Source organism: Podarcis tiliguerta (assembly GCF_965153285.1).
Source record: "Podarcis tiliguerta genome assembly, chromosome: 7".
Taxonomy (NCBI): domain Eukaryota; kingdom Metazoa; phylum Chordata; class Lepidosauria; order Squamata; family Lacertidae; genus Podarcis; species Podarcis tiliguerta.
In genome coordinates, this window is record NC_139540.1 from 59128333 (window position 1) to 59153466 (window position 25134).

Genomic DNA, 25134 nt, shown 5'->3' on the forward strand with positions numbered 1-25134 from the left:
TAGTAAAGCTTACAGAGGAGGAAATGCAAAGCTGTTTATAAACGGGGGACCACATACAGAATTGTAAAGCAGTGTTAATTTAAAATCTTTTTGATTAGCTGTGGCTTCCCCTTTCTTCTTTAAATACAGTGGTACCCCCGGTTGCGAACAGGATCTGTTCCAGCGATCTGGCCGCATCCTGAGGAATTTGCAACCGGAGGACCACTTCTGCACATGTGCACATTGCAAAACCCAGAAAAATACTTCCGGGTTTGCCGCATTGGCATCCCAGTTTACGTATCCAGAGTGATACATAAGCAGAGGTATGACGGTAGTCTGTTTGCTTTAACTGCTGTACATTGTGTTCTAACAAGTATCCTATCACCTGACTCTTTGAAGCAAGCAAACTTGCTGTGTTTTAAGAGTGGCTTAACAGTGTGTTTCAATCCCTTCTACAGTCTAGGAATACATTCTAGGCCTTTGTGTCCTGTCCTAATGTGCTGTTCCTCATCGGCTGGAAAGCAGAGTTTTATGCATTTACAGATGTCTACTTCTTTCTAGGTAGCCCTTCTGAGTAGCTTTACTTGCTGAACAGCATCCTATTCCAAATAAACACAAGTGAAATATGTGATTAGGATTGCAAACCACTCCCACAGAGACAGGAGTGTAGGAAGGGAGGTGGTGGGGGCGGTTCATCTCGGGTGCCATCCCGGGGGGGGGCGGTGACAAAAAAAAACTCTGGACAGATTGCCACTGCAGCAATTGCCCCCCCCCCCGGTGGATCAACCAGTGGGCAGACTGCTGCCGTGCTGATCAGCCCACTCCCTGGGCAGATTGCCCCCATGGGTGGATTGCCCTGCCCCTGGGTACACGGCATGTGTGCCGCTCCGGGTGCCCAAGCAGTTAGCTCGGCCGCTGCTCAGTAGCTGCATGGCAGGAAGAAATTTGGCAGATGTGGCTTCTCATCGCCGCAGAGGTGCTGTAGCTTCCACACAGCTTCATGCCACTGAAGCTGTCCCTTTTGGGAGGCACTGGGTTGCCTTTCTTAGCGCTGGCAACAGTAGGAAAGAGCACAGTCTTTGGAGAATAAAGGTTTAGGTTTATGATTCCTGGTGCCACTAAACAAGAAATAGTACTTGAGGCTAAACATTGCATGTGCTCGCTCACATTAATTATTGCACACTCATTCAGCTTGGTGCTCTGTTGACCGAATAACAAGCACAGTTGGAAAGATATGTTGCATGGTTGCTGTATAATGTTTATTACGCCACTGCATTTTTTGGGATATCTGTTTGCTGTCTCTTAAGAAGTACTGGGCTTCAGCAGTTATATAACACAAAGTTGAAACATGTAAACCTGGTTTTTCTCTCCCCATAATAAATCCATACATTTACAAATTCATAATTAATAAATTATACAGTTAATAAATATTTGGGGAAATTCAACAAATGATAAATTGCAACAAATTCCCATTGAAATCAATAAAACTTGTTAGCTGTGGGTCCTGTCATTTGCAACTAACTATTTCAGGAACTTGCTGTTGAATAAAAACAAAACTGCCTAGACATCAAACTTCTTGTGGGGGCGGATATAGAATCTGCACATAACTACTGAATTACATTTTGTACCTCCTGGCTATAATATAATTCTGGAAGTGGGATTCTTCAGAGCCACGCTAATCTTTTGGGTGCATATTGGATATAATTGTGTGCACACTTGTGAATCTTACTATTTTATCGCAGTAAAATAGTGAGAGATTCTGGTAATTTTCCGTTATTAGTGGTTATTAAGTTTGCTTGTGTTTAAGTTCAAATAAGTTTAGAAGGCAAATGAGTAGACACCTTGGTAGATGGGAATTGGGTGGGGGAAGGGGGTTAATATTGGAAAAGGAGGATTGGTTGAAATGAGAAGCGAGGAGCATCCGTTCCCATTGGGTCCCCAGTGGGGCTGTGTGCATGTGGCTCAAATAGACATAGACCGGAATAATTCCAATATGGAATATGGAAACTTTTGCCCCAAAACAGATTTGAGAATTTGGATCCACCCAGTTGTTGTATCGTTTGCTGCTGCCAGGCTTCCTTACTTTTGCCCCTGCCATATTTTCAAGCTGCGCATATTTCTGAACAGTGACAGTTTTAAGACCCCAACTGCACTATACCTTGAAATCAGTATCATATAACTTTAAGCAGTTCTGGGTCCCGTCCCCCCAAAGAATCCTGGGAACTGTAGCTGGGAATTGTCCTGAGACTCCTGTTCCATTCACAGAGCTACAATTCCCAGAGTTCCCTAGGAAGAGGGATGGACTGTGGAGCCACACTGAGAATTGTCGTTCTGGTGAATAGAGGTCTCTTAACAATTCTCAGCGCTTTTAACAAACTGCAAGTGGCAATGATTTTTTGGAGGAAGCTCTGGCTGTTTAAAGTGGTATGACACTCCTTTAAATATGTAGTGCAGATGGGGTCTTATGCATCAGCAAGCACGCACAATACATCTACAGAGCCAGAAAAGTTCAGAAATGGGAAGCAGGGACAGAAGTGAGGAATGGCAGCAGCAAGTCCAGGGCCCTGGGAGAGGGCGGCAGGCCCCTCCCAGAGTCAAACCACAGAACAAGCCATCATGCACAGCCTCATGATGAAGCAGAGACTGGGTATAGATGCACTCTCACTCAGAGTAGACAGTATCAGATGACTAAAGAGACACCCACACTTCAAAGCCTTGTTTTATATTTCAGTCTTTATTTGCTTTAAAAAGAGACTGATTCTGCTCTCCACTGAGTGAAGTCCAATACATTGTATAATGTGACTTAATGTTGTTGAAAGGCTGCAAGGCATATATTTCCCTCTCAGATCGGTTTTTAGAGGGCCTGAGGCTCGTTGTGAATTTTTACTAATTGGTTTCCCCCCTCCTGTTTTGTCTCTTCTTCCTCCTGATGGTCCTGGCATCCCTAGGTTTCAAAGGTCAATGGTATCACTCGAATGTCATCTCCGAGTGCAAACACAGCCAGTGCCAAAAAGATGAGAGAAGTCAGACCTTCACCGTCCAAAACTGTGAAGTACACTGCAACAGTGACAAAAGGAACTGTCACATACACCAAAGCCAAGAAAGAACTGGTCAAGGAAACCAAACTAAATCACCACAAGCCCAGTTCACCTGTCAACCATACAATCTCAGGGAAAACGGAAAGTAGCAATGCAAAAACCCGCAAACAGGTGCTATCTCTTGGAGTGGCCAAGCCCAACAATACCGCTGTTAACGGTGTCAAGGTCAATGGCAAGTTGAACCAAAAGACATGCACTAAGGAGGTAGGGAGGCAGTTGAGGGAGGGGCTGCGCAATTCAAAAAGGAGACTGGAAGAGGCAAACCACATAGACAAAACACAGTCGCCGACCAAGAAGCTAAAGGGGCCAGTCAGCGTGGCTGAAGCCCCAAGCAAAAAGGCGCCTGCGGAGAAGCCTTTGCTGAACGGCCACGTGAAGAAGCCTGGGAGTCAGGAAGTGCCACAGAAAAGTCTGGAAAGAAACAGGCCGAAGAGAGCTGCTGCTGGGAAGAACATGCCAGGGAAACAAGCACATAGCAAAACTGAAAATGCCTCCTGTGAAAATCATTCTACCTCTCAAACCGAGTCCTTGCACAAGCCACATGACTCAACGGGGAAGCACGAGAAGGTCAGCGTCAAGTCTGGGTGGGCCATGATGGAGGAGATCCCTATCTTCAAGCCTTCCCCAAAGGAGTTCCATGACCCCTTGATATACATCGAGTCGATCCGTGCTCAGGTTGAGAAGTATGGGATGTGCAGGGTGATCCCTCCTCCCGACTGGAGGCCGGAGTGCAAGCTGAATGAAGAAATGCGCTTTGTGACGCAAATACAACACATTCACAAGCTGAGCAGGCGCTGGGGGCCCAATGTGCAGCGGCTGGCCTGTATCAAGAAGCACCTCAAATCTCAGGGCATTACAATGGATGAGCTTCCACTCATAGGTGAGTCCTTTGTTGTGTTCTGTTTGTTCTTTTCCAAATTTATCGCAGGTCCCCATTTTGAGCATCAGTTCCTTCTCAGATTGACAGGCCTCCTGTGAAAACTGCAGGACACTAGGCTTCATTCATAGCTGATTCATAAGCCAGGTGCAGTGCAGGTGCATACTGAGCTGTTTCCCTGTTATGCTTGACTTAAACATGTTTATCCTTCTTTGCTGGCTATAGAGAAATGTTGTTTTATTTCTCCTAGAGCAAAAGAGGCATATCTGCTCATGTTTCAAGGCTACCTCACATTATGCCTAAAGAAAATGGTTTAGTCACGCTCATTGAAGTGTCCCCAGTCTTCATTACAGTAGGGTTTTCTGGTGTTTTCCTAGCAAGGTGTGTGTACCAGTGACGCACAGCGGTGCAAACAAGTTAACAATTTGGTTTAATAACTCTCTTCTCCTTAAACATTCCTCACACACCACCCCAGTTAAGTGGTTTCAGTTTGAATATCTAAATCACCCAAATTACAAATTTTCAACGATCTTCAGGCATTTAACAAATCTTGGATGATAAGCATTGAAGTGTAGTTTGTAGCAAAACAGCTAAACTTACTCAGCAGGTACCTCTGCTGTGTTTGATTATTTAATTGAATTGGTTTGCTTTCTGCCATCAGATAGGATGCACATGGTTGTATGTTTTTAAAAGTGGCATACTATTTGGTGAAACAACAATTCCCTTTAGGATACCCTTTATTCTTTGGAAGAAGGTCCCTTTTAATCTGCTCTTCCTAAGCAATTTTAAAATTTAATAAATTTGCTAGAGCTCCTGTTACAGTTGCAAGCTTTAATCAGTGTGATTGCAGAGGTCAATTGTAATTGATGAGGTCAAATTTTAATTGCTAGGGCTGAGAGATGGCCACAGTTGTTTTATTTTTGAAGCTGATTTTCATTCTGCAAATTAAAAAGAAAATAGTGAAGATGCATATTTTCTTCCAGGAATAAGAAATAGTGTTTTAAATTAACTGGCAAGTTGTAGTAAAAATAAATTGTAATTGGCAGCCTTTGACTTCAGTGGAATGTAAGCAGCCTAATGATATGTAGGATTCTAGCCTTTATGATACAACATTTCCTTTAGTAACTCCTTTAGCATATTGATATTTTGGTTGTATGAAACATTTATTAAAGCTAATCAATAAGATAATTTGTTAAAAGGCAATAGATGATAGTTGTAGTTGTGAAACTGACCTTGTGTGTCTGATTAAAACTTTATGCATGTGTATATTTAGCCACACTACAGATGATTTAACATTAGAAGAATGAGTGAGTCTTGCGCTCACACTTTCTTCATCCTTCTCTAGCACAGCTTTGAGGAGGAGTTTGGAAAGTGTTGCTTCTCTTTTACAGCATCTGTTACTTGATATGTAGTCTGAGACGAGATAAACTGAAGTTATTCTTAATTACCGATTCTTGAAACAAGCAAACGTCAAACCATAGTTTGTGAAGCCAGCTTGTTTCACCTAACAGTGGTTAAGATTAACCTTAGTTTGTCCCAAGTTCTGCCATTAATTTCAGATGGAAGTGGAAGCTTCTGATGTTCTGCAAGGGAGCATGTGAGCTCAAGACTTACTGAGCGTGTTCTATATCCAACCACTGAGTTAATATAAGGATTCTATAGCATTACTATTTGAAATGCTGTGTAAATGCCATTCCTTCTGACATTTTTTATTTTATCTAGGTTCAAAAGAGGGTTATTCCCCCCTTCCTTGCAAAGTTGAACTCAAAATAAACTTCCATTCCTTATCGTTATGGTTCATATATAGCAAGCATGTTATGAAAGAAATCCAGTCTTACAAAGTAGAGCTGTATTAATAATGTCATGAGTCAAAGAATTGTAGTAAATGCCAAATTTAAGAGAATGAGCTCTTTAGTGCTTTTATATACTGAACAGCCTGACACTGTTTGAAGCTTCCCTCATTGCAAGGACCAATGAAAACAAATTAAAATCTTGAAATCATTGACGGTGAAATATCAGTTTGCTCATTTCTCTGTCAAATAATCTGCATTCCACCAAATCTCATAATTGGATGACTAGAAGAACCAACTTTCCAGCATAGAAAATAACTCATAAATGAGTTCTGAAAGGATGCATAAATTTTGGATTTTTCAGTGTAAAACTAACAAAAAACCACTGTCAGAAAACAGCAAAGGCTAGCCCTGGAAATTGTAAGCACCTATGTCAAGTGTTTGAGGACTTGACATGGAGTTTGCTGAGGATGTCCTCCAGAAGCTGCTTTCAGATGTTTTCCTGGTTCATGCATTTGCCAAACTGGTGATAGCTTCTATATATGGCAAGGCACCAGGCTTGTCCTAATGCCCCACTTATAGAATACATTCATATACACCCTAGGATGATGAATTTAATACCTTAATTGCAGTATAATTGTACACATGGTCCTGATGCTCCACTGCATGTGGTTTCGATGAGCTTGGGAACCAGCCCTTGCAGTAAACACTTGCCTCTATCTAGCTCTTACGCTGTGTGCAACGTATCTTACAAACGGGCTGCTTAGCCAACATGCACATACATTGCACTGGAGATTTGCAGTAACTTTAAACTGGGGCTTATACTTCAGTTTGTAATTCTGAAGACTGCTTGGTATGTGTTCCCTGGTACAGAGTTATCTAAGCTGCAGTGTTCATACATATTTCCCAAAGCGACCTTTTCTCCTTAGCTTTTAACCACTTAAAACCTGCAGAATTGAAAGGGGTTTGAACCAACAAGGCAGCTAACAAGCCTTCAGCAATTTATGCAGCGTGGTGTCTTCTTTTTGTGTGTGGAAAATTAAAACTCAAAACAATTATTATTTATTTCATTTTATCTTTAGGCCAAGGGATGCCTTGGCCTTCATTCTCGCCTCAGGCAAGGTGGTATATCTGTCTGTTTAGGAATCATAACTAGGTAGCAGTACAGACCTTTTGTGAACTATGATGTTCATCAGATTCTTGTAAAAAGTGCTACCTGTTTTTAATTAAAACTAGAAGCTCGAGCGTTAGATTGGACATTTGTAGTTTTCCATCATATCATTTGACTAATGAAATGATGCTGGAAGGGACTTTCTTTCCCCCTTTTCATACAAAACCTTCAGGAAGGTTTCTCAGATTTTTTCCTATAGAATATTACAAGTGATTAGCTAACATGAAATAAACACTTCCATTACTCTTTTTATCCCAGCCTACCTCTGTGCAAGATGAATCTTAATAGATAGTGATGTTTTAAACAAATTATGGCTGCAAGAAATCCTTCACCACCACCTTAAAATGTAAACAAACTTCAAGCAAGATCCATAATATAAAAAAAATTCTCACAGCTTTCCGTGTACTTCATACCTGAGGAACAGTTCTGTATAGCTCCAAAGTTTGCCTACTGCATTGCTACCTTTGTTTAGTCTAAATAAAATGCTACTTTGCTGATGGCACACCAAATTTCAGAAATGTGTGATAGGTTTGTAACCCGTGTTTCTTTTAAAAATCCTTTAGCGGTGTCCTAATTAAATATGAGTTGTTAGCCTCATCAGTTTATTATCTCAGATACTGTCCTTCTGAGATGGCCTTTGGTTTTCTGTAATCTTTATGGCAGGTAGAAAGCTATGTATTTGTCTACCCCTTGCCAGCAGATAAAGGGGGTTTTATGTAGTGTGTGTGTGTGTGTGTGTGTGTGTGTGTGTGTGTGTTTGTTTTTCTCCTTGGCTCATTCCCCTGGGAAAAAAGGCTTTACCATTTTGCTGATCTTGAACATTTTACAACGAGCACAAAATCCGTAGCAGTCGCCTCCTTTTCTTAAGGGTCAGATATCATAAAATTGCTCAAGAAAAGCTACCAAGCCTCATTAAACCCAGAGTTGTTTTGGCCCTGTTTTTGTGTTGCCTGAAAGCACACACTCCTTGACAAAACATGGAACGGCTACTTTCACCTGCAGCAATCAGGCCACTCTCTGCGCCTCCCCTCCCTGCAATGACTTGCCAAAGTTGAAGCATTATTCCATTATCATATTTTGTCAGCTTTCTAAAGGCACTTTGACATCAGATAATGAGCACAAATTAATTACTCCAGGGGTGGGCAGAAGATAGGTCTGCAGGATCTATCGCTGAATGACTTGCTGTTAAATAGATCAGCAGCTAAGTAGATCTGGCAAACAATTGACTCCCAAATGTTTAACAATAGTAGCAACAAAATGATGCCTCACCCCACCCCCAGCACCAAAATCCTAAATTATGCTGCAGAAATTAAGATAGCTTGGGGTAACCAGAAGTGGATTTTTGTGTGGAAGAACTGCAAACTCTTATTTTAGCTGTGATACTCACAACAAATTTGGAGGCTCAGAATTCTTTAATTCCGAGGGTATGTCTTTTGTACCAAGCTCCTGTTAGTGCATCTCCCAGCACCACTTAAAAGCAAAACAGATCCCACTAACCTGCTGTCCACCAACCTATGAATTATCCTTTTGATAAATCTGAGCTTCTATGGACAGGTTTTGGGCTGGTGTATGCATCACATGGCTGCTTGATAAATGCAGTAACTACAGATCGATCCTGGATATTGCATAAATGCTGATCAAGAAACCGTAATATCTTTAGATAGGAAACAGGGGGCACAAAGCACATTCTGTAGAGTGTGTAGCACAATATTAATGGTTACCACAACAGTGACCTCAAATCCAGTTTGAAGCAGATCTGTGTGGTGCAGTGGGGGCATTAATTTGACTGCAGACGTTTATAATGGCATTTGCACAAAAGAACAACTCTTTCCTTTTTTTAGCTTTAAAGTGCCTTTAAGGCTAGGAGAAAAAGAAAGCAATATTCACATGATTGGGGGGGGGGAGCATCCTATGTGGCACAGGCTCAGTTTGCCATTTAGAAAGATACCCAAAGGCAGTTGAAACTTAATGCAGGTGGGCAGGTGAGTGGCAAATCACAAGGCAAGTGCAGTAACTACTACGAAAGCCCAGTGATTTTGCAGTGGCTTAATTGATTTCAGATTCCCTTTTTTTAAAGACGGATGGTCCAGAAATAACACTGACATCTGATTTTCTATATTGAGGGGCTTTATTCTTCATTCGTTTGCACAGATTTGTTTTCAGTCTTGCTCCTATTTACAGTCCGAGGTGATGCAGCCACTTCCACAACAAGCTGGCCTGGATTGCATACGGTCTGCTGTCACGTTTTCCTAACCATGTTTTTTCTTCCCCCTGTATGTCCTCCTTTCCCTTCCTGTCGTTCCACTTCACTGACACCCAGGAGGATGTGAGCTAGATTTGGCCTGCTTTTTCCAACTGATCAACGAAATGGGGGGCATGCAGCAAGTGACTGACCTCAAGAAATGGAACAAGCTGGCAGACCTGCTGCGGATCCCCAAAACTGCACAGGACAGGTTAGCCAAGCTGCAGGAGGCGTACTGCCAGTACTTGCTCTCCTACGACTCCCTCTCTGCCGAGGAGCACAAGAGACTGGAGAAGGAAGTCCTCTTTGAAAAGGAGGTCCTAGAAAAGAGGAAAGGCCCCCTGGAGGTACATTCGGAGAACAACTACGAATTCCAGTCTCTCCCCCGGTATGAGCCCAAAAACGGACTCATCAATGGCGTGGTTCATAAAAACGGCTTCCGGAACAAGGCGAAGGAAGTCGAAGTCCCACAGAAAACGGGCCGGCGGCGACTCTTCTCTCAGGAAAAAGAGACCGTGAAGGAAGAGGAGGAAGACAAAGGCGTTCTCAGTGACCTCCACAAGTGTGTATATAAGGTAAGCAGAAGCCTTGCCGTTGGCCCTGCTTAGAACGTGCAACTCGAAATGCAAACAGTATTTTTGTCTGCAGTTGCCAGCTCTGATTTAGTGCAAACAGTGGTTTGGAAGGCTTATTCCTCCTGACACTGAGCACATCCATTTGCAGAGGAATGTTGACTCCCCCACTCAATTTGATTTGGCAGCCTCCCCACTATTAAGCAGGAGCTGGCAACCGCTGCTTGCTGTGTAATTGTTAGTGAGGTTGGATTTAGTGAGTGAGGCTGAGCTGCTAAGAGAGAAAGAAATATGGTGTTTATTACGCTGGTGCCTGTGCCCGGCACACACTGCTTTTTCCATCACTGCTCTTTCTCCTCTCGCTGCAAAACAGGAATCAGGTGCTGCCTGAAATTGGCAACTTCTGGTGCCTCTGTGCAGAGGCTGTCAGTCTTCAAGAATTGAGGCCTATCTATACATTCCTGTGCCAGATTCTGTTTACTTCTATATTAACCGCATTTGTATTCCTGCCTTTTTCCCTCAAGAGGTCTGGGCAAAGGATTAATTTACTTTATCTTCTCTGCAACCCTGTGAGTGAGGTGAGCCTGTGTGGCTGTGACTTGTGCAAGGCCACCCAGCAAGTTTAATGTCTGAGTGGGGAATGGGCTTGGCTTTCCCGTGTCCAAACACAACACTCCAGCCACAACACCACACTGTAGGCTCCTGACATTTGCCTGCCTAGGATCAGCTCAAACAGTCTAATTTCCAGGGCTTGCAACAGCAAGCAGCGGAGTTAAAAATCGCAAGAGTTCAGACCTTGGAAGAATCTGCCCCCTCACCCCATGACAGCTTTATAAACTTAAATACCAGGTTAAAATATACACTCAATTACCACTTGGAATGTATTCATTATGATTTAATGTCATTTGATAGCTCGTGCTGTAATATGTTTATCCGTGAAACAAATTGGCCTGTTGCTCTTATCAACACCTTCTTCCTGACACCCTGCAGTCGGTCAGGCCTAGAAATTGGCTGGGTCATTGGACGCCATCACCCCATCACCTGCGACCTGACAGTCCTCATGACTGGCAGCTGCATTTCACAGGACTAGAGTGTGTGGAATAAGTGAGCAGAGGTTAAGGCTACTTAACTAAGCCTATGCTTCCTCTTACAGAGTCATTTATCGCCACTGAATATTCATTCAACACCTTTATTATACCAAGGGATGTTACAGGAGTGTTCCTAAGTCTCTAAAAGATTACATCGTGAAAGTAAAGTACTGTAAGAATGAACACAATGAGCACGGCCCTTTTATCAAATTTGTACATATTTAGTTAGACCCATTGAAATTAATGGACCTAAGTTTGATAAAACCTTAGGGTGGTAGTGGGGGGGTTATTTATGAAGCATTTTCCTTCAGATCTCTTCAGTTTCCTTGTGGATGTCTAATTGAGACTGGGGGTTGTTGTTTTTTAATTGAATTAAGGCCTTTTAGTCCACAATCAGTTTGACAGTATAGCTTATATGTAAGCTATGATCTTCTACTTCTGTTTGAAAGTGCATATTTTTAACTCCAGCCAGAAGTGCTGCCACTGTCAGCAAATTCCATAGGAAACTAATACTGCAATTGGAGTCAGTCTTTCACTTCTGCTAGAGGTAAAAAATAAATCTGCTCAGTCAAATTATTTCTAGTCAGACTACAATAGCTTTGTTTTGTTCTGCTAAACTTATGCAGAAAAAGAGAGATATGAACTAAATATGTGGTATTAAAAATCCTTTGTACATTTACCTGGTAGTAAGTCAGGTATTACTTATGAGTAACCACACAAAATTACACTGCAAATCATGATCAAGCCATATGCTTGGCTTCCCATGTAAAGAATTTTTATTGTGTCACAAAATGAAGGGGATTCATTATTCTATCTGGCAATAGATATTTTTTTTTAATGGGGGTAGGCTCCCAGTTTTCCTAATTCTCCTAAAGTCATGGGTTGGATCCCAGACTAAGTTAGTTGAGCTTTGTTGTTGTTTAGTCGTTTAGTCGTGTCTGACTCTTCGTGACCCCATGGACCAGAGCACGCCAGGCACTCCTGTCTTCCACTGCCTCCCGCAGTTTGGTCAGACTCATGTTTGTAGCTTCGAGAACACCGTCCTAGTTGAGCTTAGGTCACATGAAATAAGTGAGACAGTGTATGCAAAGAATCTGTAATCCGCATATATCAACGAGGAGAAATGTGAAGTTAAAGTCTCCTATATAGATTCCTCCTGTTGCCTATCACTCCTCTCACATCACCTTTTGCCTCTGGGTTATAGTTTGGATGGGAGTCAAGCATCACCCCTTAAGGGACCAGATTTGGCCCAGGAGGTTCCAGTTGCTAAGTTATTTAGAGGAAATTCTCCGACAATGACTCCTCCAACCCACAAGGACTGGCTGGCACTTAACGCTAAGCAAAAGCTGTGGTTTGTTTCTTCCCAACTCAGGGCAGGGTGGAGCATAGTAGAAGCAATTCTTCAGTGTGCCGTAGCACATTCCTAACCATGGTTTGTTTCTTACTGTGGCTTAACATTACATGTGAACTGGGACAGGTATTTGGTTTTCACTTGGGGAATTCTTTAAATAAGTGTGCAGGTGTTTTGAGATGAAATCAAGGAAGAAATATTTTGCAGTGAAATGATGACTATTGCAAATCTCCTTCACAATGTTGTGTTCTTTTGAACCAAACAGATAAAATCAAAGTGAGAAAAATTTCTCCCAAATGAATGTAATTTCAGACAAAGGCTGGAAAGTGAGTTTTCCCTGGAGGGTGCTTTATGCCCAGAGGAAAAATTTAAGAACTAATAAATCGGATCAATTATGACTAATCTTTTTTATTAAAAAACTTGAGAAAACTTCTGCCCTGAGGTAGGGTTGCCACCTCTCTCCGATAGTAACCAGTTCTTGGTGATAATTTCTGCCTTTATTTGTCTGGCAAAAAAAAAACCAAACCCCACAGCAAGCACTCCTTAAATCTAGACAGCTGTTTCTCTGTGCTTGTGAGCAGTCTTTGTAAACCCTGAATTACAGACGCAAATTTGATGGCTGTTGAATGGCACTTTTGAAGGATGTTTTTTTTGTTAGACTACCCCAATAAATGGTTCACATGGGCAGTAAAAGAGGAAGGAAATTGCTCATTTTATTTACAAGCATGCAGCTCTGACATTTAAGAGTGTCTTAGCTCTCCTCCCCTGATGGGCACTTGTAATAGCTTAATTGCCTTGTGTTCATTTCGCATTTTATTTTTTATGGGGCAGCTCAACATTTTTGTGTAGTCAGTGGGCCTGAGCTAAGACTTTGATTGGGGGGAAATATTTGGTAGTGTCTGTTTTTGCTCTGGGAGAAGGAAGCAGAAAACTACTGAGAGTTTGACTCTGTAGTTTGAACTAATTAACTTAAAACTTTGGGTAACACATGAGCCTTCTCTTTACCCCCACAAAGCATATTTTCCATCCCCCAACATGCACCATTAACAGGTTGGGGTCTGGGATCCAGCCAAGTGTTGAAAATCAGGGAAAACCTTCATTGCAGAAGTGCATTGTAACTGAAAGCACCTCGAGTCTTTCTGTTCTCAATGAATTGTGGAAAATATCTCTAATCATCAAAACAAAATAGTGGTCTTCATATTCAGAGAGAAAATGATTATATATTTTAAGACAAATAGCTAGCTTCCATTTGTGCATGTTAAAGCACTGTGAGACTGCAAATTTTAATGTTAAGCTCACGGTGTGATTATTACTCCCCTTACTGAATGGAAAACCATACATGATCACCGCACCTTTGCTTGGTTGGAAAAAGGCACAGTTGAGTTATATTGATGTACTTCTAGTTTATGAATTGGAAATGTTTTTTCATGATTCTTTATTGTGTTTGTGTGGTTTTTTTAAAAAAAATCTGATTGAAATATTTACATTTTAGTATTGTACTGGCCTATGGCTAAACGCTAATCAACTTTTTCCGTTTCGTTTTGGACCTCTGGGGTTAGTCTTTCTTTGGCTACCCAGTTTGAAAGTTCATCTGGTGAAAGATATTTTATTTTCTAACATGTCTGCAGTTGTTTCCTACAGCTGATTCCAGCTTGTGAGCAAGGATCAACACTACTCCCTTTAAAAATAAGCCTAAATTGGCATCTCAGTTAGCCGCTGGTCCTTAAAATGAGTCATTCTGATTTCTCTTCCTTCCCTAGGCAGCAGTCTTACACATAGAGGACAACTTTCTCAGGCAACGTGAAGTTAGAACAGAACGCAGGACAAAATGTATCTGAGCAAGCCCATTAGAGCATTTACAGTTTCAGTCTGCAGTTAGTGATGGACAACTTCAGCGTCTCATTTTTCTGATCTTAAGCTCAGTTTGCCCCATTTCCACACCAGTTTGTGATTTTCTTTTTAGAGCCAACACTAAAAATGTGCGTTTTTGTTCACAATTCTGCCTCATATACATATTTTGCAGCAACCCCCCCCCCATATATTATGCGCTTCCCCCACTTTTTCTTAATAACGTTGTGCATATTTTTTATTGGTGCTGCCCATGCAATAGATGAGAGAAATTGCAATCTGGAACATTGTTGGTGTAATAACCCTGTGTCATGATGTATCTATATTTCCAGCCACTCATATCTGCTCTTCCTTTATTCATTATTATTTTCATTATTACTGTTACTAATGATGGAAAACAACTACCACAATTTCTCCCTTTTTATGCTTTGGTTCACAGGGAAGGTCTGTTTCTTTAACAACCTTTTACCGAACAGCAAGAAACATCATGAACATGTGCTTCAGCAAGGAGCCGACGGCAGCTGAAATAGAGGTGAGGGGTTCCGTAAAGTCAGGGTAGTTCTTTAAACTAGCCACTAGAAGATGATTTTCTCCCCGTACACACTAGAGATCCAAACCATCCACAAACGTGCATTTGCCTAGGTAATGTAACATGAGAACTCAGCAGTTAAGCCCTGTAACAATTCCCATGATTACAGCAGGTGTGGTGTTGTGTTGTGTTTTGTGTTGTGTCGTGTCGGTGGGGAATTTCTGCTGGGATCCAAGAAGTCAAGGAAGAAAAAGAGGGCAGCTGCAAGAAGCACACAGAAAGGCAAATTTTAAAACGGAATTGTGAAACAGTTTATTAGAAAGAAGAACAAGGCTTGCTGAGGAAGAATCAGCATGGCTTCTGCAAAAGAAAGTCCTGCCTCAAGGACATCAAACATGTAGCCCAAATGCTTCACTGCACTATCTTACCTCTTATGTGAACCAGCACTTTATTCCAAAGGCTTTCTTTTCCATGCGAGGAATAACCATCCTTGGGCAAATGCCAACCCACTACATAAACCAGGCTATCCTAGGTACAGCCATTGGTTCAGTGGCAACAGCTCATGGTATATCCTTAGCAGAAGTTATGCTGGTTGACACAAAGATATTTTATAAACCATTTCCCCTTTGGAGGACCACTTACTCTCAGAACGGACCAAGCAGCAATTTCTAAATGGATAGTAATATCATTTTTTATAATTCAAGCATTCACACTTATCAGGGCTTAGTAATAACATCAGCTAAGAAATTATTATTTGTCGGAAGAGCTATACAAAGCTTGCTTTTGGTGTATTTTGAAATATCCGGGGCCCGGTTTCTAAGGAATGAGAATTTGCCTAGAAATGGAACTGCACTCTCCTCTAATCTTAATACGAAAACTTTATTTTCCTACAGCAAGAGTACTGGAGGTTAGTGGAACAGAAGGACTGCCATGTAGCAGTGCATTGTGGGAAAGTGGATACCAACACCCACGGCAGTGGCTTTCCTGTGGGAAAATCAGAACCGTTTTCAAGGTAATGGGAGTTCCAAGACACCTTTCACCTCTCCATAGAGCACTGGCGCCTCTAATTTGTTTACTAAGTTGCAGGTTTCATCACCATTATTGGGTATAATGTTGTTTCATGCTCAGTGTATTTGTAGCAGCTTGTGCTACCCCGCCCCAGTTAGCAGCAAAACAGCCAGCTGCAGAATAAGGGTTGTTACTGACAGGTAAGGTGGGGGGTGGACTTCGGCTGCTAGAATTATGGCTCATTCCAGGTCCAACACGTTTTGGAAAATTCCTTCCTTGGGGGCATATGAGCAGCGTACATAGGAAAAGGGCTAGCAAGGACAAAATATATCATTGAAAACTGCTCCAAAGCACCTTCAGCCTTACCAATCATGCTTTTTGACAGCTTTCCATTTTTAGGGGTTGTCTCATTGGTAGAAAGTCTGGTTTTAATGTGGTTTTGTTAGATACGTTTGCATTAATATATACGTCAATACATTATTCAGCTTTTCTGTATTTTCTTTTGCAGAATGCAACTTGATAGCTATTATTCATTTAATGTGAGATTATGAAGTTTTGTGTTTTATTACGTATTGTGTTTTATTATGTTTTGTAATTATTATCCATTTTCCTAGTTATGCTGTTCATATATTTATAGTGTCCCCAGAAGGAAGAGTTTCGTGAAATGGTCAGGCCTGGAGTAAACCAGAAATGTAGCACTGGGTGTTTCCCTCCCCCTTTTTGCACACCCTGCATTAGCCAAAGGATTTCTAAAACTGTACAATTGCACATTCATTACACCTTTTGCATTTCTTTTTAAGTTCCAAGGGTGAGGATCTTCTTAAGGGGGTGCAGGCAGTTGCTACAGGATCCTACCATTCCTCCTTTAACTTTTCCATCCAGTTCCAGTTAGTTGCTTGAAGGAGCCACAGCATTAACATTTCCCCAACCAACCAGTTCAGCATAAGCATCTTAATGGGTTGTGTGAATGCTGCAACCTCTTATTTGGTGGGCAAGGACTTTTTTTGAATCCACACGATGCCTTATGCTGTGCACCCAGATGCATGTACGTTTCCCTTAATGTTCACCTTGTCTGTTCCTGAGTGAGCAAGTTAATGACGATGCGTTTAATGAATTAACCACAACTTAGTTTGGGTGGAAACAGATGGTTAGGAACCATACAGTAGCTGCTAAAATGTGTCAGCTATGACCCCATGGAAAGACAGTCATCAGTCCCTGCCAAACTTCTCCTTCCCACATAGCTATAAAGATCCCTTCAGATTGGGAGTCAGACAATTACTGGGTTTTTTGTTTGCTTGCTTTTGCAAGGCACCTAATTGAAACAATAACATGGTGCATCTTTGTGAAGCAGCAAAAAGAAGAAAAACAAGTTGTTTTATGTTTTCACCATTTCAATTTATTAATCGTGTTTATTTTTTTAAAAAATGACATCAATAAATTTAAACAAGAAGTCTCAAGTTCTTGTTAGTCACTAGTGCCTTTGCAAGGTTAACCAGAACACAAAGGCAAGAGCATGTGTATTGAACAACCATGTCTAGAATGCTGCTTACACATTTGTTAGCATAAAGGAAAGAGCTAGAAGTTTCATTTTTAAGCAGAATTTTACTTTTAAAACAAAATCTGGAATTGCAGCAAAGAGGCCTAGAGCATTCCTCCTTTGGCTGCAGTCCTACACAGCAATGCAGAACCCCTAGCAAGTAGGTAAATAAAACAATGATTAATGTGACATTTGATGTTTGCTCATCACGATGTGCACCACTTAATTTCAATAGGCATGGGTGGAACCTAACAGTCCTTCCTAATAACACAGGATCCATCCTGCGACATCTTGGTGCTGTGCCTGGTAAGTCCATTTATATTCTCTATGTTTAAGAGACATACTCTGTTGTGGAATTCACACAGAGTGTTGAATAAATCATGTTTTTGCCACCTCCCTGGAGCCGGGCATCTCTACCTGCTGTTTAAAAATGAATTAATATTCAGTAAGCTTCCCATCATGGTGGCATTTATAATCCTGTTTGTGTCTCTGATGCCCATTGACCCCTCAATCTGTTCAGCACAGATGGACACACTTCTATACACTTCTATCCTAGAGAGGCTGAGAAAGGTGCGTTTTGTATCTTAACAAGCCAAACGCAGCAGTTAAGCTCTGCGTCTTGTATTACTGATTTTTTTAAAAAGGAAAGAAAGAAAGGTGAGAGTGAGACGGAGGGGTACGCATGTAGTGCAGACCATCTCTACCTTGGGCCATTTACTTCTCCCAGTTCTTCATCATTATTCAGTAGGCTCATGATAATGTTTTAGTGTCAATATGGTGAGCGATCAGCACATGTAACTTCATTATTTGCAGTCTCCAGGGAGCAGTGCTGTGCCAATAAATTTGCAGAAATTCCTCTGGTTCTTCATTAAGGCTCTTCAGTGATTTCTACCTGATAATGGCTGGGGGGGTTAGATAATCATTTTACAAACAGCTGAAAGTGACTGCTGTTGCTCACTCATTTCTTCTAAACTCCTCTCCCCCCCCCCCCCGATCTCTGGTCAAACAGGTCTGGCAGGATTTTGAAGCATTTTTACAAAGACCTGTAAATAGAGATGATAATGAGATACCTATGCTTACCTGCACCATTTTCAACTTTCTGGGGGGAAATGTTTTCTTCCTGCAACCAGTGTTCATGAGCCACACTTGTCCAAGCAATTCACCATTTAGAGCCTGCCCATGTTAATACAAGTGTGCACCCAGAATATTTGCAGAAAGCAAAATTTATATGCACGTGTAATCGGCAGCATAGTGATGCCATGAAAAAATAGGAGCTTGGGTGAAAAAATGTATCCAAATAATCAGATTAAAGACATCTCTTTTGTTAACTGTGTAATCTTATTTCTGGTAGAAATCAAAAGATTTTCAAGTATCAGCACAAATTACATGTGTGGTTTTCAACATACCTTTTCCCTATTAATTGTGTTTTGCTTCTGATCTAAACTGCTTTAGGAGTGACAATTCCTTGGCTAAATATTGGCATGGTCTTTTCTACCTCATGCTGGTCTCGAGACCAAAATCACCTTCCATATATAGACTACTTACACACTGGTGCTGACTGCATTTGGTAAGTGAATCCCAAGTGAACCTCTTTGCTCTTCTGCACTGTTGCTTTCAGGAAGTTGCACGTCAGCTTCTATGGTGATCCTGATGCAGCGTCTTACTCTTACTGCCTCAACACCATCGCAGTTCATGGCACCCCAGTCTGTCCAACTACAACCTTCTTCTATAAATATTATTTTCCTAAAGATTCTAAAACTCTAAAAAGCCAGAAAATACCAAGTTAAGCAGAAAAAGGTCAAGTTGACCCTTGTTCAGCACACGCAACCTAGAAATGGGGCAAAGAATCCATTTGGTGCAAATGCCGTGCAAATAAGCCTCCAAAGTTAGGTAAAGATAAAGGGACCCCTGACCATTAGGTCCAGTCATGGCCAACTCTGGGGTTGCGGCGCGCATCTCACTTTATTGGCCGAGGGAGCCGGCGTACAGCTTCCGGGTCCTGTGGCCAGCAAGACTGAGCCGCTTCTGGCGAACTAGAGCAGCACACGGAAACACTGTTTACCTTCCCGCCGGAGCGGTACCTATTTATCTACTTGCACTTTGATGTGCTTTCGAACTGCTAGGTTGGCAGGAGCAGGGACCAAGCAACGGGAGCTCACCCCGTTGCAGGGATTCGAACCGCCGACCTTCTGATCGGCAAGTCCTAGGCTCTGTGGTTTAACCCACAGCGCCACCCGCGTCCTTCAAAGTTACTAGGCCGTAAAAAATGTTTCCAGCATGCACTCCCTATAAGTAATCTCTTGGATCCAAAAATCCTGTTCAAAGAGTAGAATGCGTTCTCTCGTACTTGGGTAAGGAGGCACCAATCCTGCCCCCCTCCATCTTCTTCCCCTCTGCCAAACTGGCTTGAGAAGATCAAGAACACCCTAAAGAGCTTTTCAGAGGGTTAAGAGGGGTTCCAGATGCAGTGCAGATTTGTAACATGTGGTACTCCCTATGTGAGAGGCAGCATTCTTCTATTGCACCATAAAAACGTACACCCATCTTTTCTAGCCTAAATGGAAAATAAATGTGTTTGGGGGGGAAACTTCCTGTCTCATCACTAGGAGGCAGTTCTTTTTTTCCCATAGGCAAGGGAGTGAGTGGTAGTTTGTACAAGCCTCAGCTTTAAGATGTACTTCACACATACATCATCTCAGTAATTACAAGGATGTTGTATTATTATTGCAGTGATCCAGTTGGAAGGCTGAGTGTGGCTTGCCCAAGTGCAAAGTGCATGCAGGGCTGACATGAGATTTGAACCAGAGGCTACCCAGCTAATGGCTCTTGCCAGCTCAAATAGAAGAGTTTCAAATGTCCTCTGGGAAAAGTCCAAAATGTTGCACAGCTTCAGGAGAGCAAAGGCCTGCAGTTCGGAGTGGCCATGAAGAATACTCCTGAATGTGTCTTTGCTATTCAGACATGGTGTACAGATGATATTTGTCAAAAAGGAGCTTTTGATATTGGGGGCCCACCACACATTCATCTTTTAGGTGTACATTGGGGTTGTTGTTTTTAGCATACCCTTGCAAGTCGGTCACACAAATGATAAAATCCAGTCTTTGGAAATGTGTGCCACGCAGGTATTCTCTTCCAAAGAGCCAGGATCAGCTATAAATCCCGATCTGTTCTTGGGTACTTCAGCAGCATGCCCAAGTTTGCTGACATGGAATGTGTGGGACAGCCCTTATTGGTGGTTATGGGATGTTAAAAAGCAGTCAGGTGTCAGCATTAGTTCAACCAACAAAGGATATGTTGGTTGTAGTTTCATTAGGTGTGAGCTTCAAAATATTGTGAGTTCAAACACAGTTCTATTTCTCCCTTTCCTCAGCCCCAATATTTGAGAGAAATGCGTCAGATACATGTAGATATGGCAAATCCTTTAATGCTCCAATCTTTGATAAAATATTCAGTGGTTGTAGCACCACAATTATTCCTTGCTGTGTTATTTTGAAGTTGGATCTTGTTTTCAAATCTGCAAACTCTTGGTATATTTTGCACACTTGCTGTTGCATTCAGCTCCAGGCTTGCTATACGCATCTGAGAACAGGATGCTGGCCAGAGGGGCCTTTCGTCTGATCCAGCAGGGCTCTTTGTATGTTCTCATGTTGCTCTCAGCTTTGGTGATGTCGATTTGGGCAACATGGAATAAATACTCCCTTTGTTTCCCCCTTCTGTGTCAAAAATGAACAGGTATTGCATTCCTGCTGCAGAGGAGAAAAAACTTGACAAAGTGGTACACACCCTGCTGCAAGCCAATGGCACTCCAGGGCTGGAAATGCTTGAAAGTAACGTCATGGTGAGTCGCTTTATGTTTTCTTACTAGGCAGTTTCTTTTGCGGTGTCATGAATAGCAATACATTTTATTGTGTAAGCCAGGGGTAGATTTCCTTTCTAGATCCAAGGGCCAAACCTTGGTTAACCATCTGGGAACTGCATGCCATTGGTAGATGTCCACACACAATCCTTTCCCGCTGCCAAACGCACAAGGGCAAACACAGGCACACAGCTCCCCCTCAACTGACCTATGTGTATTAAGGGTGGAGATGGAGGATTATTGTCCAGCTTTGATTTATTTTCTTACTGCTTTCACTGGTGAAATTGGTAGGAGCTTCCGGCCAGAGTGGAAGCTCAGATTTACTGTTTAAGCAATACTTAGAGGGATGGATGTGGATTCATATGTTCTTAAAGGGGATAACCCAGTCCTATATGACACAAGGAGATATGCCTCCCCACCCCAAGGCTCCTTGGTCCTGCTGAGGTTTGTTTCCCTTTAAGCCAAGCTTAAGAGTTGGTTGGTTTTACGTAGTTGGCAGCAGAAGGATCTGCTCTGGGGTTTGTTTCTGTAGAAGCATTTAGAGATTCAATATGACTTTTGCATGTTCTCCATGGCAAGTAGTAAGAGGTAAACAAATGGAGCTGCCAAGAAAGGCACCCGCTCTAGATTTCCCCTGCTTCTTTCTCTCTCCCTAGATCTCCCCAGAGGTGCTGTGTAAAGAGGGGATCAAGGTGCACCGTACTGTACAGCAGAGCGGGCAGTTTGTTGTCTGCTTCCCAGGATCTTTTGTGTCTAAAGTGTGCTGCGGCTACAACGTTTCTGAAACTGTGCACTTTGCTACCACCCAGTGGACAAGCATGGGTTTTAAAACTGCCAAGGTAGGAGCTTGTGTTCTTAAAAACCCACCTCTGCAAACAGAACACCTCTGGTCACAGGGTGTGTAGTGTTGCTTGATGCATTCATTAAACCTTTTGGGATATGGGTGGGGTTTTTTTCATACATAAAGCATCTAGACTTTGCCTTTTACCACTCAGAACTTGAGCAATCTCCATTTCAATGAAGACTGCATGGACTGTGTCACATATAACCATTCATAGGACATGTCCTGACTCAACTGTGATGTGCATCAGTAACTCCTTTTATGTATGACTCGTTAGTTGAATTTGTTGCTAGGACAGCAGCAACCATGCCTACTAGGACCAGTTGGGTTGTGTTTTGCAGGAGGAAGTCTTGGGGAGGTGAGTTGCACTTTGCATTTACTTGCACTTGTGCCCAGGGCTTAATTGAGAAGTTAAGGGACAGCAGGAATTGCACACTGACACCTGGAGAGCCAATATGAAGTGACTGAGATCGCTCAGGAAAATGTTGTGTTTCACACGTACACTCTTTTGGTCAGGAAATCCTTGTCCCCAAGGATGATGCGTTAATGGGGTATGTTCATTTTTCTTTCCAAAACGAGTTATTTCATTGTATGTGAACTAACACTCTGGAATTTGTCAACGCAGGAGATGAAGCAACGACGTATACCCAAGCCATTTTCAATGGAAAAGCTGCTCTATCAGATCGCAACAGCAGAAGCAAAGAAAGAAAATGGGTCTTCTCTTAGTACAATATCAGCACTTCTAGGAGAGCTCAGGTAGGTAGACTCTCTTTTGTTTTATCCTACTTCCTTCCAGAGTAGCTCTCGCGGAAAGTATAGAGAGTGTTGTGAGACGTCCAAGAGCATTGCTGTCAGCTGCTGAGCCAGCCAACCTGCTTGAACACTGCCACACATGGGAGAAGAAACTTCCATGGATGGTTTGCTGTCAAAGCACTAGAGGACAGAGCAAAGTACTCCATACTACTAGCATTAGGTGATGACTTTTTTCTCACCAAACAAATGAATCCATGTTTCCCAGTGTGCCTAATAACGTCGAGAGTTTTAAAATCACTGGCTAAGCCAGGAGTTCCTGTGCTTTCGGAAGCAGACCGTGTAATCTGTCTGTAGCATGAGGACAACTACACACCTTTTTTAAAGACACTGAAAGACCTGTTTTTAAATGCTCCCCAGCCCCTGTCCAAGGCAGGTTTGAAAAGCAGGGAAAGCTGCCATGTTTCATATGTAATGCTGTTCTCTTTTATTCTCCTACTATGTAGCACTGCTACCCACAACAAGTGTGAGACAGCTGGGTAGTGCTGGTCGGTAACATCTCGAATAGATCAAGAGAAAATCTGATGGCTGGAATCTACAAATTGTATTTAACAAAATTACTGTGTTAATGTGCAAAGAACCGTTAAAGTCTTCTCCACTATATGTCTGCCCTCTAAGTGGAAGACTTTTGAGGCTCTGCATGGAGCTTCTTCCTTTTTGGAGAGTTGATATGCACTTTTCCCTTTAACAAAGGAAAATTTGCAAATATCAAAAGAGCTGGTATTTTTACATCCATCCATCCGAGTGGTTCTCAAGCTTGTTCACATTTAGGTTGCTTCGTTTAAGAGGGAGATCTTCCAAAGGATATTTCTCCTTCTAAAGCCTGATCTTTGCTGCTGGAATAACTATGTTTTTTAACTGCAAATGTCAGCCTACTCTTTCTATTTGTCCTTTGCTTGATATGTGGTACCACCTTTTCCTTTCCTGAGCTCAGTTCTCATTTACTCACTGCTTTGGTACATGATGTTCCATCTCTCTTCCTGTCTGCTCAGTGTTTTGCTCAGTTCCCTTTTAAGTGTCATAGCAAGTCAAGACTTGCCAACTGAGGGAGGGCCTACCGTAGGACAATGTTTTTGTCCCACTTCTATCTCCTCCTGTTTCCCTCCTTGGCTATTGGGTATGTTTAGCCTGGAGAGAAGATTGTTAAGGAGAGACATGGCAGCAGTCTTCAAATTTCTGAAGGGTTGTCATATGGAAGATGAAGAAGGCTTGTTCTCTGCTGTATCAGAGGGCAGGACTAGAACCAGTGGGTGGAAATGGTGGTGCAACAGATTTGGGCTAAACATTGGAAGAAACTTTCTAATGTGTAGAGCTGTTCAACAAAGGAAGAGACTGTTTTGGTAGGTGACGGGCTCTCCTTCACTGAAAGTTTCTAAGCAGAGGCTAGATAGCCATCTGTCAGGGATTCTGGAGTTGCATCCTGGATTGTTGATCCTGCATTGAGCAGGGTGTTAGACAAGATGACGTTCCAAGTCCCTTCCAACTCAATAATTCTTTTTTTCTACAGCGAGTGGGGCTACTTAAAATGGTGCTTGGTCTCCATAGGTAGTAATATCTCCTGGCAAATCACTTGGCAGCCATGTTTGCCAAATAATTTGATCTGGCCCAAGGTTTTTCTGTATCAGATTCTCTGTCTGGAAAACTCCCAAATTGTATACAGTGGTCAGACAAAACCTTAGATGGGATTTAGCCCATCATAACATGGCAATTGTTATTAAAATCTCAGGCCTACATTGAAATGTTGCCTGCTGCTTCAAGGCGTTCCTGTGAGAGGTTGCTGTTTTCTAATTATTCCTCATGTCCACAGGGAGACAGAGCTGAGGCAGCGGCGGCAGCTGTATGAGGCAGGCCTCCATTCGTCAGCTCGCTATGGGAGCCATGATAGCAGCAGCAGTTTGGGAGTGGATGGGAAGAAGAAGCCTCGAAAGTGGCAGCTAGAGACGTCTGAGAGGAGGTGTCAGATTTGCCAGCACCTGTGTTACCTATCTATGGTATGGAAAATCCCTAGAAGCTGGGAGTTCTCACCATGTTCTCTCCCCCCCCCCGCCCCCCCGCAAAAAAAAAAAAAATCTCAATTACTGCAGTGCTAAAAGGCCAAAATGCATTTGGCCAAAGCAGTGTATGTATTTCAGTAAAATATAGGTTGAAATCTCTTGTGAAGCACTGTTGTGTAGGAGACTCAGGATAGTTGAAGGTTAAGGAACATTAGTGTTAGTGCTTTTTAAGCAATATTGGACTGAAACATAAAACAGGAGAACTAAAAGCTTGATGATTTGTTTTGAAATTTTTATTGTCATTTCATAGTTTTCAAATCTTATTCTGACGCCTGCCAAGGAAACTTGACATGCTCTAGAGAATTTCTGATATGTTCTAGGATATACCATTCAGTTCAAGTGAGGCCAGCTGTGCTTCATATCATCAGTTCAAAGAGGACAACAACTGATGTACAAAATATTCCAGATTCTCCAGCAGTTTGCACATTGCACTGGATGATTGACAGTGGTGGGCAGGGGCTCTGCAAGAGAAGATTCTCTGGT

At 42.2% G+C, this 25134-nt stretch overlaps 1 protein-coding gene across 2 annotated transcripts in view; it reads left to right on the plus strand.

Moving 5' to 3' along the window:
* JARID2 (jumonji and AT-rich interaction domain containing 2) overlaps positions 1–25134 on the plus strand; it is a 180501-nt gene that overhangs the window by 150460 nt on the left and 4907 nt on the right. For both annotated transcript variants that reach the window (XM_083449301.1, XM_083449300.1), the window contains exons 7-16: positions 2928–3957; positions 9236–9732; positions 14456–14548; positions 15439–15557; positions 17326–17396; positions 18543–18657; positions 20823–20928; positions 21603–21785; positions 22413–22543; positions 24405–24588. In XM_083449301.1, coding sequence (XP_083305427.1) covers positions 2928–3957; positions 9236–9732; positions 14456–14548; positions 15439–15557; positions 17326–17396; positions 18543–18657; positions 20823–20928; positions 21603–21785; positions 22413–22543; positions 24405–24588 — 2529 coding nt within the window. The remainder of the gene's footprint in view (positions 1–2927; positions 3958–9235; positions 9733–14455; positions 14549–15438; positions 15558–17325; positions 17397–18542; positions 18658–20822; positions 20929–21602; positions 21786–22412; positions 22544–24404; positions 24589–25134) is intronic.